The sequence below is a fragment of the Danio rerio genome, chromosome 20 (assembly GCF_049306965.1).
Source record: "Danio rerio strain Tuebingen ecotype United States chromosome 20, GRCz12tu, whole genome shotgun sequence".
In the NCBI taxonomy this organism is placed as follows: domain Eukaryota; kingdom Metazoa; phylum Chordata; class Actinopteri; order Cypriniformes; family Danionidae; genus Danio; species Danio rerio.
Genome location: NC_133195.1, coordinates 31,773,817 through 31,788,967, shown reverse-complemented (window position 1 = coordinate 31,788,967; position 15,151 = coordinate 31,773,817). Strand labels below are relative to the sequence as shown.

At 37.7% G+C, this 15,151-nt stretch overlaps 1 protein-coding gene across 2 annotated transcripts; it reads left to right on the top strand.

The window, feature by feature from the left end:
* Positions 1-519: 519 nt before the first annotated feature.
* thbs1b (thrombospondin 1b) lies at positions 520-14,594 on the top strand. Of its 2 annotated transcripts, none has more exons than XM_685303.11 (23): positions 520-677; positions 781-864; positions 1,577-2,136; positions 2,218-2,293; positions 2,695-2,781; positions 2,869-2,978; positions 3,064-3,189; positions 3,632-3,728; positions 5,003-5,176; positions 5,261-5,437; positions 5,516-5,689; positions 5,779-5,906; positions 6,340-6,492; positions 6,571-6,789; positions 6,885-6,992; positions 7,411-7,570; positions 8,414-8,532; positions 10,313-10,547; positions 10,640-10,867; positions 11,208-11,479; positions 11,782-11,879; positions 12,739-12,878; positions 12,976-14,594. In XM_685303.11, the coding sequence occupies exons 2-23, from the start codon at positions 801-803 to the stop codon at positions 12,981-12,983; spliced, it is 3,513 nt and encodes a 1,170-aa protein (XP_690395.4). In that variant the 5' UTR covers positions 520-677; positions 781-800; the 3' UTR covers positions 12,984-14,594. The 2 variants fall into 2 exon arrangements, with proteins under 2 accessions (XP_690395.4, XP_005160819.1); XM_005160762.6 differs by having other exon boundaries at positions 2,692-2,781.
* The last annotated feature ends 557 nt before the right edge of the window (positions 14,595-15,151 follow it).

Below are 15,151 nucleotides of genomic sequence, written 5' to 3'. Positions count from 1 at the left end.
CTTACTGCAGCAGTTACTTCACAGGCATCCCATTAGATGCTGTGAATGGCAGATACACCGTACTTAAATATAAACACTTTCTTTAAAAAAATAAATAAATAAATAAGATACAAGAAAAAGTGACGCTTGACCATGAAAACATACTTTGAACCATTTATTATAGATTGAGTGAAATGAAAATACAATAGCTAAGACAAGGAACGGAATAGACCGAATCCTCAGTGACAAGAAATAACTGACATTACTAAATGATCAAACAAAAAGCAGTGCGACGAAAATAATCAGCACTGCGGCAAATAAAACGGAACTAAACGGAAGCAGCAGTCATAAAAAGCAAAAGTATGTTTATGGAATGTGGTGGCTGGAATTTGTGCGTTTTTCCCTCGTGTGTAAGTCAGACAAACGCTCTGTGAGGTAACGCAAGCTCGTCCCTTTTCCCTTTCAGCATCTGATTGGAGGAGACGCGCGCTCAGGAATGCCATGAAACTATTTAAATAGCACTTTGCTCTCTTTGGAAATAGTTAGATTGACCACTGTAACTACTACAGCAAAGCAACATCGAATGCTGTAGATCGCGACTAAAAAGGAAAATTATTTCTTATACGACCTTTGATTGACGCATCTTAGGAATAATATCACTTTTCCCTGGATTTGCTGCTGTTTTAAACTCTTGGAAGGTGCGTTTAAGTTTTTTTTAAACCTTTGATTGATCAGACCTGTTTGAGGGTACGTTTGGCTCATTTTTAAATAACTTTTGCCTTTATTTGTGATTTCTGATAGGTTAAAGAATAAGTGATAAAATGAAGTCAACTGCAATCTTTTTGCTACTGATGCTTTGGAACTGCGAGAGCGCGAGAGTCGCAGGTGAGCGATGATTCTTGAGCTGGTGCCGTTCAGTGATTGGGACTGCTCCAGTCCTGTGGTTAAAAGAACAACTAGCTGTTAAATATTACAAAATTACTAGCCATTTGGTTATTATGCCAAAATATACTTGGGACTTGTGGGTTTATTATGTGACTTTTTAGCATCGGAAAAAAATATTTTAAGAAATATTTAAACTAAAAATAAGAATGTCTATTTTAAGTTTAACATGTTTATATTTCTCAAAAAATTCCTCAAGTATATTTCATATAGTCACCATAAAATCCATTTAAAGAAAACAGTCTACCTATGCCTTCAGTATAATAACGTACTTTATGGAATAAAGTTTAATTTCATAAATAAAAAGTAGTTAATCACCTCATAATTCACAGTATACTTTTATAAACTAAAAACGGAACAATTTAGTCACAATTAGTACACATAAAAATATATATTTAAGTCTGCTACTTAAGTAAAAGTATTCAAATATACCTACCTGAAATACACATGCTTGTTTGTAACGATACATTATATGAGCGTATGTGACCGGTCAGTTATATTGAGTTGCTATGGGCAACGATATTTGATTCAGATAATTGACAGCTGAACTGACCAATCAGAATCAAGTACCACAGAGAGCCGCGTATCAATTTAAAAGTAATCTTTAATGTTTGATATATCCATTATAACGAGATTTATTTAACCTTCCTGATAGAGAGTCGAGACGACAACAGTGTTTACGATCTGTTCGAGCTGGTCCAAGTACCAAGGAAAAACCACGGAGTGACCCTGGTGAAAGGCGACGACCCGTACAGCCCCGCCTACAAGATCCTGAACCCCGACCTGATCCCCCCGGTCCCCGAGAGCGCCTTTAGGGACCTAATCGATTCCATTCACGCCGAGAAAGGATTTCTGCTGCTGGTTAATTTCAAGCAGTTCAAACGCACGAGGGGAAGCCTGCTGACTGTGGAGAAGAATGACGGTTCTGGACCCGTGTTTGAAATCGTTTCCAACGGGAAAGCCAACACTCTGGACATTGTTTTTTCCACCGAGAACAAGCAGCAGGTCGTGTCCATCGAGGAAGCGGACTTGGCGGTGGGACACTGGAAAAACATCACTCTTTTCGTGCAAGAGGACAGGGTTCAGTTCTATGTGGGATGTGAGGAGGTGAACGTGGCGGAGCTCGATGCCTCAATCCACACCATCCTGACTCAGGAGATTCCAGGTGTGGCCAAAATGAGGATCGGTAAAGGCGCGGTGAAGGACAGGTTCATGGTGAGTGGACTGTTCACTGTATGAACTCTGTTGCATGTTAACAGAAGCGATGAGAAGTACTAACCACTTGTGGATTTTTAGGGGGTGTTGCAAAACGTGCGCTTTGTATTCGGAACCACGCTGGAAGCCATCCTGAGGAATAAAGGGTGCCAAAACTGTAAGTGTAATGCAGAACACATGAGTATGCATCCATAAGAATAATGATGAATGCAAGCTTTTGTGCACATGTTGGTTCGGTTTTCTTTACATATTAACTTTTAAATAAGTGTCTTTTTAATAAAAAAATAATTAAATTATATTTTTCTAAAAAATCGTTGGACCATAAAATTAGCAATACATCTTTTCTTTTAAGTGCAACAAAATGAACCAGGCAAACAAAAAAGCATCACATCATAAATCCAAATACATCGTCTTCTGTGCCAGTGAATGAATAATAGCAAAATTAGACCGATAATTTAAGCTGTATTCACTTTTCCATTCATTTTTAATTGAAGTCTTCTGTTTGCTCATTTTTTATAATAATCTTTAAGCCATCTGTATATCTTTTTTTTCTAGCAGCAATGACTGATATCATTACCCTTGACAATCCCATAAATGGATCCAGCCCTGCAATCAGGACAGATTACACTGGCCACAAAACAAAAGGTAAACCTTAGTTTTCAGTTAAAAATATTAGTTATTTAAAGTGCGCAAAATCCAAAACTTATAAAACTGCATATTTCTCCTTTACAGATCTGCAAATGATTTGTGGCTTTTCATGTGAGGATCTGGCTGCCATGTTTAAGGAACTGAAAGGTCTTGGTGTGGTGGTTCAAGAACTGTCCAATGAACTCCGAAAAGTGGTTAGCAAAAAGAAAGAATATATATATCAACTATATACGGTATAAACTCTCAGTTGTATTAATTTGCTAAACATTGTATTTGCAGACGGATGACAAAAACATGCTCATGAATCAAATGGGCATTCGTGCTGGTGTATGTCTTCACAATGGAATTGTGCACAAAAACAAGGAGGAATGGACAGTGGACGACTGCACAGAGTGCACTTGCCAGGTATGAGCCCAAAGAATCAGAGAGCTACCTGCTCTGTCATTAAGGCACTAATTTGTGTGTTAGCAGTGTCACTGTGGGTGTTATGATACCCAGTATTGGTCTTAGCCTTGTCCACTGTGGCAGACTTAAGCTGGGTGTATCCATTTCCCTAAGCTTCCTAGTCTCTAATTAAAATTGGGAAATGGAGGAAACTAAAGAGAGCACAGTCGACTCAACCAAACCTTATAAACTATATTCATGGTTTCTCTAAACTGGCACATCAGATCAACACTATGTTGGAATATTTAAAAGACAGACTTAAACACGACCACATGATTAAGTCTCTCAGTGTTCACATTTTCAGAGATTACTACTGTAATGTTAAACATTGTATTGCACGACTACACCAGCTGTGGCATATCCTTTAACAAGTGATCAATGAGAGTCAATGTGTTATCCACAGAATTCTGCAACGGTGTGCCGCAAGATTTCATGTCCCCTAATCCCATGTGCAAATGCCACAGTACCTGATGGAGAGTGCTGCCCTCGCTGTGGAACACGTAAGTGCTTCTGCCTAACAAAGTTCACACAGTTCAGTTGCATTAGCAAGATTTCAGGTTTCATTTGCAAAATGGCTAATTACCCTTTGTCAACAAAGTTGACATGTAAAGTATAAAGAAAAGCACACAAAAGTCACTTTTATAACCAAGCTTAAACAAAAGTGAAAGCTGTGAGCACTTTTTGGATCCTAAATGAAACTTTTCAGCAGTTTCAGCAAAATTTTACAAAGCAACAGTAAAATCACCTTCAGAATAAATAAAATTATTTTATCCATAACCTAATTTACATATTGGATAAATAAACTGTACATTACTGTTTAAAAGTTTTGGGGCCTGAAAGACTTTTTTTAAAGAAATAAATACCTCCCAATAAGCAAAGATACGTTAAATTCATACATTTAAACCAACATTAGATTAGAACCATCTTGAAATTCTATCATGTAAATAAATAAAAAAAGATCAATTCACATAAAATATATTAAATTAGCACAATGTTTCAGCACTGATAATAAGAAATGTTTCTTACACACCAACTCAACATACAGCATTAGAATGATTTTTGAAGAATCCTGCAAATATCACCTTACAATAAAAATAAACAGAAAATGTTGTATTTTTGATCAATGAATGTGTTCTTGTTTAGACAAAGAGATGCTGAAGCCATGCACTCTAAAGTACAAAAGCGAAGAGAAATACAATAGTGTCAAATTGAATAAATTGTCAAACAAGCAACATTTTGACTTTGAAAAGCTTTTGTATTGTAAGAGCTGTTGCTACCCAAACATCCACAACCATTCTAAGACATACAATAGACTTCAACCAGAGTTTAACTAATGAATGGAACACTAGAGCTTTGTGCATTGCCGAATCACTAAATGGCCATAATTGTCTAAATTGGTTAAAGAGAGGTGGAAAATTGGTACCGTTTGGCCGAGACTCAAGAAAGCAACAGCAGTCTTCCTACGTCTCGAGGGCTTGCCGTTTAAATAAATATCAGCCTCATGTGTTTGAACTCATGGCATAATCAAGGCTGTTTGCAAATACCATTTCCACATTTGGAGAATGACTCAAAGGTATCCCTGTGCATTAAGTACGCTGACATTTCCCCGGCATTCCAACTGCTTGGTTCATGCCAGGGTTCCCTGGAGTGCTCCGTCTCAAGCTGCCCAGGCTAAATTGAGTCCATTAAGGCCCAGTATTAAAAGCTTTTCTCCATTTTGCTGCTTTAGAAAGAAAGAATAGCTCAGTATTGTCTCGCTTTGCTCTCTCGACAGCGAGCGACTCCGCCGAGGATGGTTGGTCCCCCTGGTCTGAATGGACCCATTGTTCAGTGTCCTGTGGAAGGGGCATTCAGCAGCGCGGCCGTTCCTGCGACCGCATCAATAACAACTGTGAGGGCACGTCAGTGCAGACCAGAGACTGCTACCTCCAGGAGTGCGACAAGCGCTGTGAGTGACACCTAATAATCAATAAGTGTCTACGCTTTTTCCTCAAGAGTAGAGGAGAAAAGTAAACGTCTGCATTTTCAACAGTTAAGCAAGACGGTAGCTGGAGCCACTGGTCACCCTGGTCATCGTGTTCGGTCACATGTGGTGCTGGTGTTATTACACGCATCCGTCTCTGTAACTCCCCGACACCTCAAATGGATGGCAAAGACTGCCAGGGTGAAGGGCGGCAAACTGAGAGGTGTGAGAAATCACCATGTCCGAGTAAGTGAATATCCAGTGTTTCTTTATTAAAAGCGGAAAGTACAATTGTCTGATTTGTCACTGTACACGGTTTTATAGTCAACGGTGGCTGGGGACCATGGTCGCCCTGGGATACTTGCTCTGTTACCTGTGGTGGTGGCGTCCAAAACCGTAAGCGTCTTTGCAATAATCCTGTACCCAAACATGGTGGCAAAGAGTGTGTGGGAGATGCAAAGGTCAGCCAGATTTGCAACAAACAAGCCTGTCCTGTTGGTGAGTTGCAGTGTCACTCAGCTCCATCAGATGTTAGACACTAGCATGTGTGTTTATGTTAAACGATTCACTTATTTTCATCTCCACAGATGGATGTCTTTCGAGTCCGTGCTTTGAAGGGGCCCAGTGCACAAGCTTTCCAGATGGGTCCTGGAAATGTGGAAAATGCCCCACAGGATACACTGGCAATGGAATCAACTGCAAAGATGTCAATGAGGTGGAGTACAATGCTTTTTAGAATCGGATGCATATATATTTATGTTTTTATTTTTTGACAAATAACTGATAAATGGCCAGCATTAAAAAATATAATATTTTAAACGAGTAAAATCACAAAAAAAGAAAAAAATTCAAGCCCACAAGAATTTATGAAAAACACAATGTCATTGCTAACATTACAGTTAACTGGTATTAAATTAGTGGTTAGAATTTTTGTTTAGAATGTAGTTTTAGTTTAGAATTTAGTGGTTTAGAATGTTTTAAAGTAATTAATTTGGAAAATAGAGGAAGTAAATTTGCTTATTATGTCAAATAGTGATTGATATGTACATCCAAAACCTAATGAAAAATATTTATACTTTTATTCTTTCTTTAATACTTGTGCTATTTAAAGTATTATGAGTAAAAATGTGTCCTTATCTCCATTACAGTGTAAGGAAGTACCAGATGCCTGCTTTGAATTTAATGGAGTCCACAGATGTGAGAACACAGTGCCAGGCTACAACTGTCTCCCTTGCCCCACTCGTTACACCGGGCCACAGCCGTTTGGCCGTGGAGTGGAGGACGCCGCTGCTAAGAAGCAGGTAAATGAGAGTTCATTGAGATTGCCAGTGCACCTGTTCATCAACCAGTGTGTGCTGACTGACTGATCTCTGCTGCAGGTGTGCACTCCTCGAAATCCCTGCCTGGATGGAAGCCACGACTGCAATAAAAACGCTCGCTGCAACTACCTGGGCCATTTCTCTGACCCCATGTTCCGCTGTGAATGCAAACCTGGCTTTGCTGGAAATGGACACATCTGTGGAGAAGATACTGATCTTGATGGTTGGCCGAATGCTGATCTCGTGTGTGTTGAGAACGCAACCTATCACTGCAAGAAGGTTTGCATATAATGACTTCATTTGTGCAAGAAAATATGAATAACACCATCATGGAAGATGTTAAAGTTGATGTATGATACAAATGATTTTTGTAGGACAACTGCCCAAATCTTCCCAACTCAGGGCAAGAAGACTATGACAAGGATGGCATTGGTGATGCATGTGACGATGATGATGATGACGATGGCATTCCTGATGACAGGGTAAAATATAGATTCATCACAGTCCATAAAAGTGAATATATGTACATTATGCACCATGTATAAATGAAAAAAGTCAAGCCGGCCAAGTTTTGGCGTGCCGTTTGGAATTCAGGAAGAGGTGTGGAAAAAAAAGTGATGTGTAAAGTAAACTGAGTTTCTCTTGGAGACAAACCTCAAAAAAGCACCTTTCTGAAAGACCTGCAGTGTAACTTGCTAATCCAATATTATGCTTGGTCCAAATCCTAAAATAAGGCTTGCTTTTATCGTTGCGCTCCTCTAAATAGACCTACACAGCCACAGCCAAATTACAAGCTAAAACATCTAAAAGTAATAACCTTCGTGTGAGAGAACTGCTTGCTTGACTGTTTTTTTTTTCTGCCATGTTTCTCCACCTGAACTGTGGTCTCTTTTAAAACAGGATAACTGCCCACTCGTCTTCAACCCGAGACAGTACGACTATGATCGGGATGATGTTGGTGACCGTTGTGATAACTGTCCCTACAACAGCAACCCAGACCAGACAGACACTGACAACAATGGAGAAGGAGACGCCTGTGCTGTGGACATTGATGGAGATGGTACGAAATTGTGCTCTCTTTTTATAAATACGTTGGTCACTGCATGATGGTATTTATATCAGAAGAATCAAAAGAATAGACATTTTATTTCGCATGAAGATAAAATGTAGTCACAATTCAACAGATTTGCAATAAAGTTGGGATTTTTTTTACTTTATAATTATAATTTTCATTCATTCATTCATTTTCTTTTCACCTTAGTTCCTTTATTAATCAGGGGTCACCATAGCAGAATGAACCGCCAACTTTTCCACAATTACAATTATTTAAAATTTATTTATTTTAATTAGATCTGCTTAATTTGAAGACAACACAAAAACAAGCAACATCTAAATATATATAGTTTACATTTTGCATTATTTAAATTAGAATATGATAATGAGAATAAGACCAGCCTTTTTTGCCATTATGGTAGAATATGTGAACATTTCCTTTTTTTTTTGCATACAAAAACACTTGTCAAGGAAAACAATTTTTGTTATTGATATAAAATAAATTGTATCTGAAGAATATAACATGTAATATAGCTTTTTTTACGCAGTTGCCATAGAAATATTTCTAATTTTTATTGTTTAAATTAAAACTATATATTAAAATATATTAAAACTATACTAAAACACACAACCAAATGATTAAAACCTTAACAAATGCTTTTAAAAAGTAAAAAATTGTCCTAAAAAGTTAATCAATTGTTTTAAAATAGCGCACCGCTTTTTTATAGCAAAGCAAAGTATTACTTTCTTTTAGCCTCAGGGTGAAACCAGTGACCTGGATATCTTTTACAATAACCCAAACTTTCTTTAGAAATGCACACCTTCACCATTATGCAATTATTTTTGACAGGTATTCTGAACGAGAAAGACAACTGTCCGTATCTGTACAACGTCGACCAGAAAGACACTGATCTTGATGGAGTTGGAGACCAGTGTGACAACTGTCCATTGGAACACAACCCAGATCAGGTACGTATATGAGACTTAATAACGAGTGACTGTATACCGCAGGTGTTCTCGAACCATTATATAATCAGTTCAGCTGCAGAGCCATTGCAAAAAAAATACCCAGAGGGTAGTCGCAGTCTTTACTAAGCTATGTTTGGGAGGAGTAAATCCTCTTCTCCTTGAAGCCAAAGGCACACAATAAAGCACTAGGAGTCTTTTCAGGGACACTCACTGGTGTTCAGTTAACCCAGAGGATATATGGAGGTAAAGAATGGTTATTAGCGAGGAGAGAGAGATTTGCCGGTGGGTTTATGCATGCCCTGTCGGCACTCAATCCCTGCGGATCACACCTGTGCCATGGTTAACTGAAGAGAAGGAATGCACCCCTCCTTTCTTCATTAGACGCTGAAATGCGAATGTGGTAGTGCCAAGCTTCGGGAACATGAGATTGCTTTCGGAGAAATCCTACACAGATGGGTCAACTAGTACTGAAGCTTTTAAACCTATTATTGTGGCAGTATTTCAATTTACAAGGCTTAAGACTTTAGTCAGGTTAGTGTCATAAAATGGCCAAATAAATATATATAATAGATATATAATAGTCAAAATAAAATATACATACAATATATGCACTTTTTGCAAGGTTTAAGATGCAAGATTTAAGGTAGTAACTTCTGTTGAACTGTGAACAAATCATTAAAGCGTTTTTAAAAACATTGTAAAATGAGGTGGCATTATTCTACTCAGTTCATTCAACTTTAAAAGCAGCTTATTAGAATAAACAAATTACTTTAAGTAGACCATGAATAGCCCCAAATCAAACTCAATTCAAGTGTTTCTGCAGTAAGATTATGGTCTTGTTTAATAATAATGTTATTGATGTAAATTATCTGAAAGAACAAAATACAGTGAGAGCTCAAAGTTTTAGCCACTAATATACATGTCACAATAATGTCACGTTGAAAATAGCAAGTATAACAAGATTTCGTAATGTATATACACACACATACTTACAGTTGAAGTCAGAATTATTAGACCCTCTTTATAGTTTTTTTCTTTTCTTTTTTTATATTTCCCAAATTATGTTTAACAGAGCAAGGAAATTTTCACAAAATGTCTGATAATATTTTTTCTTTTGCAGAAAGTCTTCTTTGTTTTATTTCGGCTAGAATAAAGTTTTTAAGCCATTTTAGGGTCAAAATTATTAGTCCCTTTGAGCTATATATTATAATATTATATATATATATATATATATATATATATATATATATATATATATTATAGTTTCCATAGTCTACAGAACAAACCATTGTTATACAATAACTTGCCTAATTACTCTAACCTTCCTAGTTAACCTAATTAACCTAGTTAAACCTTTAAATGTGACTTTAAGCTGTATAGAAATGTTTTTAAAAATATCTAGTCAAATATTATTTACTGTCATCCTGGAAAAGATTAAATAAATTAGTTATTAGAAATGAGTTATTAAAACTAGTTGGTTCAGAAATGTGTTGAAAAAAATCTTCAAATAGGGGAAGAAAATGGGAGGGCTAATAATTCTGACCTCAACTGTATAATAGAGAAAACTAGGCAAGACATATATTTAAATTTGTGATTTATTTTCATCCATTATGAAAATGATGTTTGTAAATGTATATATGGTTGTTGTCTTTTTTTTTCTTTTTTTTTTAAATAAAAGTACCTGAAATCCAGAAGAGGAACCCATAATTTAAAACGCAGTAGAAATGTGAATACTGAACCAAAAATTTTAAATATTTATTCTCTACTTGAACCCCAACAGCTGGACTCTGATTCTGACCGCGTTGGAGACAAATGTGACAGTAACCAGGATATCGATGAAGACGGTCACCAGAACAACCTGGACAACTGTCCATACATCCCCAATGCCAACCAGGCTGATCATGACAAGGACGGTAAAGGAGATGCCTGCGACTACGATGATGATAATGATGGCATTCCTGACGAAAAAGACAACTGCAGACTGGTCTTCAATCCAGATCAGCTAGATTCTGATGGTGCGTTTTACACCGGAATATCTGTAACACTTCACATTGCACTCATAAATGTACAGATTTATACTTAAGCGTTTACCTTCCTCCTTTTGCAGGCGATGGACGTGGCGATGCCTGTAAAGATGACTTTGACATGGACAATGTTCTGGATATCTATGATGTCTGTCCTGAGAACTTCGATATCAGTGAAACCGACTTCCGCAAGTTCCAGATGGTTCCTCTGGATCCCAAGGGCACTTCTCAGATCGATCCCAACTGGGTGGTTCGTCATCAAGGAAAAGAGCTGGTTCAGACAGTCAACTGCGACCCTGGCATTGCTGTTGGTAAGCTAAAAAAAAAGGGTAGAATTAAATTTAATGAATGCTACGACAGAAAAATATATGGAAAAACACCTGGAAATGCTAACTTTATATACATAAACGGTTAACAAAATCCTGCATGGTACCTTAGCTTGCAAAGACACATGCATTATATAATGTATTTATTAACTAGCACAAAAATGAAACAAAAATAATTATTATATTAAATATGACTGGATAAAACTTTATGCAGTCCATTAATTTATATTCCATTCTGAATTCAAAAAGCATTAAAAAATGAATCATACAACTAAAATATGTCAGCAACCACAAAATTCTTACCTGTTTCTTCAAACTCTTAAAGGTTTTGATGAGTTCAATTCAGTGGACTTCAGTGGAACATTCTTCATCAACACTGAGAGGGATGACGACTATGCTGGTTTTGTTTTCGGATACCAGTCCAGCTCTCGCTTCTATGTGGTCATGTGGAAGCAGATCACACAGACCTACTGGTCCAGCACACCTACCAAAGCACAGGGTTACTCAGGGCTGTCCATCAAAGTGGTTAATTCCACCACAGGACCTGGGGAGCATCTGAGAAACGCCCTTTGGCACACTGGAGACACACCAGGACAGGTAAAGTGTGCTTCAATGGATAGTTCACCCAAAACTGAAAATATACTCACTATTTACTCACCCTCAAGTGATTCCAAACCTTTACGAGTATCTGTCTTCTGTTAAACATGAAATAGATATTTTGAAAACCTGTAACTATTGACTTCCAGTAGTCAGAAAAACTGTAACAAAATTCTGTGGAAGTCAATAGTTACAGGTTTCCAGCTTTCTTTCAAATATTTTCTTTATTTCTTAAGTCAAACGGATAATATCAGGTTTGAGAGCCTTCATGTGAATGCTAAATTTGACTTGATTTGTTATAGGTGCGCACATTGTGGCATGACCCAAAGAATGTGGGATGGAAGGACTTTACTGCTTACAGATGGCACCTGACACACAGACCAAGAACTGGACACATAAGGTAATATTATAAACATTATTAAATCCAAAACCTAATCTAATATATTTAAAAAGCTGCAAAAAAATATTGTTATATATCGAAACTAAAATTTTTCTAGTGTATTTTTTATTACAAATACCATCTGAAATCATCATGCAGGCAAATAATATTAGTCTATAAATAAGTCTAAAATTAAATGATGATGCTTAAAACATGAAAAATAGCAAACATTTGTATTAGTATTAATGTGTCATACACATTCTTAAAAGGCTATTTTCAAAAGTTCACACTTAGCTGATGATTGATTATAAAGCGTGTTTGGCATAAGATCCTCAAGCCCAGGGCTCCCTCCCGTTGCAGGGCAAGAGTGGAATTTGAGCTCAGGTAGATCTTGAAACTTCCCTGCCGTAGTAGCTAATGAACAGATAGGGATTGCTCTTAAGATTTAGCTACTTACTAGGAGCACGTCTATAGTGGCGATTTAGATTAGTCAATTAGTCAGCCGGGGGGCCCATGGGAAACCTATGTGACCACGGGGAGAACATGTAAACTCCGCACAGAAACGTCGGCTAGCTTGGTAACGACTAGAACCAGTGATGTTCTTGTTGTGAGGCAACAATGTTAACCACTGGGCCACTATGCCACCCATCCAAAAAAGGAGGAGAAGTAGGGGTGGAAGAGGGCATTCTTCAAAACGAAGATGGTTGTGATATGGGACTTAGGGTATTTATAGCTACTTAGGAATCATCTAATTGGTGAATCATAAATATGCTAATGCATGACCAGCTGTGTTTAATCATAAGCACGTGATCCTCTCGAAATGAGTTTCCAAATTATCTTCACTTAATGTGCTGACAAAATATTTCTCTGCATATTTCAGAGTGGTCATGTATGAAGGCAAAAAGATCATGGCAGATTCTGGCAGAATCTACGACAAAACATACGCAGGCGGAAGACTAGGTCTCTTCGTCTTCTCACAAGAGATGGTGTATTTCTCAGACCTCAAATACGAATGCAGAGGTGAGCATCAACACATCGCATAGACTTCTAAACAAGCACTCATTTACATCAATTCCCGAAACTCAACAATAACTCTTCCTGTCTTTTCCTTTTTCAGATGCGTAATTGCACAGGCTGGAAGTTTATCAAAGATGCACCTTTCGATATAAATATGTATTCCAAGCAAAGTCCAGGGACAGATTCGATGCTACTTTTTTTCTGCTGTCGCTCGCACACCGGTGGAGTGAGAAAGCAGCTGGTCAACTTCAATGTAATGTCACTGGTTGGGATAGAAACCGGATCTAGACTCCTCCACCATTAGCAGGTAGAGCAGAAGAAAGTCTCCCTCGCTTGGCTTATTTGGGAAGACCGAGATCTCTCTGAAAAACCTCATTGGGCTCTGTGTGGGGAAAAGCTCCCAGCAGACAGCTATGCACTTCAAAACCTTTATTCTCTCTCTCTCTCATGCGCTTCTATGCTCTATTCATGAGATAAGCCAAAATGATGGCTACTTCAAAGAGCAGAAGCCTTTTAAAGAAAGGTTACTATTGTGATATTCAGTGTTTTATTAAAACTGTAAACTGAGAAGCAAAGCAATGAGAATGTTTCAGATATCGAAGTATGTAACAAGTAAAAGATCTGCCAGCCAAAGAAGGTGATTTTTAAAAGGACCAATCTGTCATTTTATTATTATTTTGGCTAAGCAGAAGGTTTGGCAGGAGATAACTCATGGTATAGTGGGCATAGTTTTCTCAGGGCTCGATGGATAAACTAGTAATTCATTTGAAATGGCAAAACGAGAGGTTGTAGAGTATGAAGAGGAGTTGGACAGAGCAAGGTTTAAAGATTCTGCAATACAAGAAACACTCGTTTGACTCTAGATAACCAAGCACTCCCGTCTCCTTTACAAATGCTGATTTCTAAGGGAAGTTTAGACTTTTAAATATATGTATATTTATGTAGCACTTACAAAATGCTTTGGCTAGACAGATTTTACCCACACTTTAAGCAAGTTTTTCAACATCGTAAAGAAAAGCAAACCCTCATAATCGAAGCTCTGTCCGATCCAAGAAATGTTCATCCATCACTTCCAAAGGAGACGATCTGCTGAGCCGTTTCTGTAGAGAGAGAGATAAAGAAAAACTTTAAATGTACAAATATTACCTCATTGCTGTTTTGTAATTTGATCGAGCAAAAGCTTTTCTTCCTTTGCTTAAAGAAAACAAATCGGTTGCCTTATTGCTACTGTAGCACAAGTTGTAAATAGTATATAGAACAAACAGCCCAACGTCACAATGGATAGAGTAAAAATGGGAGTCAACAATGTGTGTTTTTTAAGCAATACATTTGCCAGTGCTTCAATGTCCAGTACTTTTTCCTTCTTATTTTTTTTTTTTTTAAGTTGATAAATTATTATTTGTTGTCTCTGTTTGTAAGACTGTTTCATATGTGTGTAGATAAATGCTATTTAAATAATTTATCATGGAGTGCCGCCTAAGACGGAGGCGATTCCATCTGTATAAACAGTTTGCACACTGACGTGAGGATGTTCGGTTCTTCATTGTTTGTATCTTTATTGTGTTGTTATTTTTTTTGTACAATTAGAGATGCTTGACTGTAAACATTTTTACGTAGTTACACGATGCAAAATGCTATTTTTACAGTACGTATAGCGATTATTTTGGTACATACTTCAGAATAATAAACAGACGATAGACGTCGTAAACGAAAAACGGATGTTTATTGCCTTTGCCTGCTTTTTATTACTGCATGTTTGTGTCTCGTGAGATTTTAAGGCTCTCTGTGCATCGCACGAAAGGTCGAAGCCATTATAAAACGTTCATTATGGGCCCTGACATGTACTTGAAAGTAAACGTCTACATGCCCTAAAGCTTTAACACTTTTAAAAGACACTCAAAATAGATCTTTTAGACCAAGGTCAAGGTTAGTTTCGAGTTTAAAGGCTGAGACGGGTCTACTTTCTTGGTCTTCTACAGACAGACACGCAAGTCTTGAGAAGGAGTGAGGAATGTTGCAGAAGCGCCTCTCCTCGGGGTTAATCTGCTAATTCCTCGCTTGCCCATGGGGAGAGCATGAACCTCCCTGACCCACAGTGTGGCATTCAGGATTTACTCATCCCAGATCTGCTGATTTAGGGCTCCTCTGGCAGGTGTGGGTCTGTAAACACATTCATATAACGTTGGCCAGGGATCAGAGAAGATCTCAGGGTAACTGTGGAGATCCACTAAAATCTAGGCACAACATTTGGCCTTTGTGTTTCTCATCCAAAATTC

Bases quoted from the DNA above. Each gene is read 5' to 3' on its own strand.
- thbs1b (XM_005160762.6), top strand. From the start codon at position 801: ATGAAGTCAACTGCAATCTTTTTGCTACTGATGCTTTGGAACTGCGAG. The intron at 2,979-3,063 runs GTTAGCAAAAAG...TTGTATTTGCAG, and splicing joins CCAATGAACTCCGAAAAGTG to ACGGATGACAAAAACATGCT. The intron at 10,868-11,207 runs GTAAGCTAAAAA...AAACTCTTAAAG, and splicing joins CGACCCTGGCATTGCTGTTG to GTTTTGATGAGTTCAATTCA.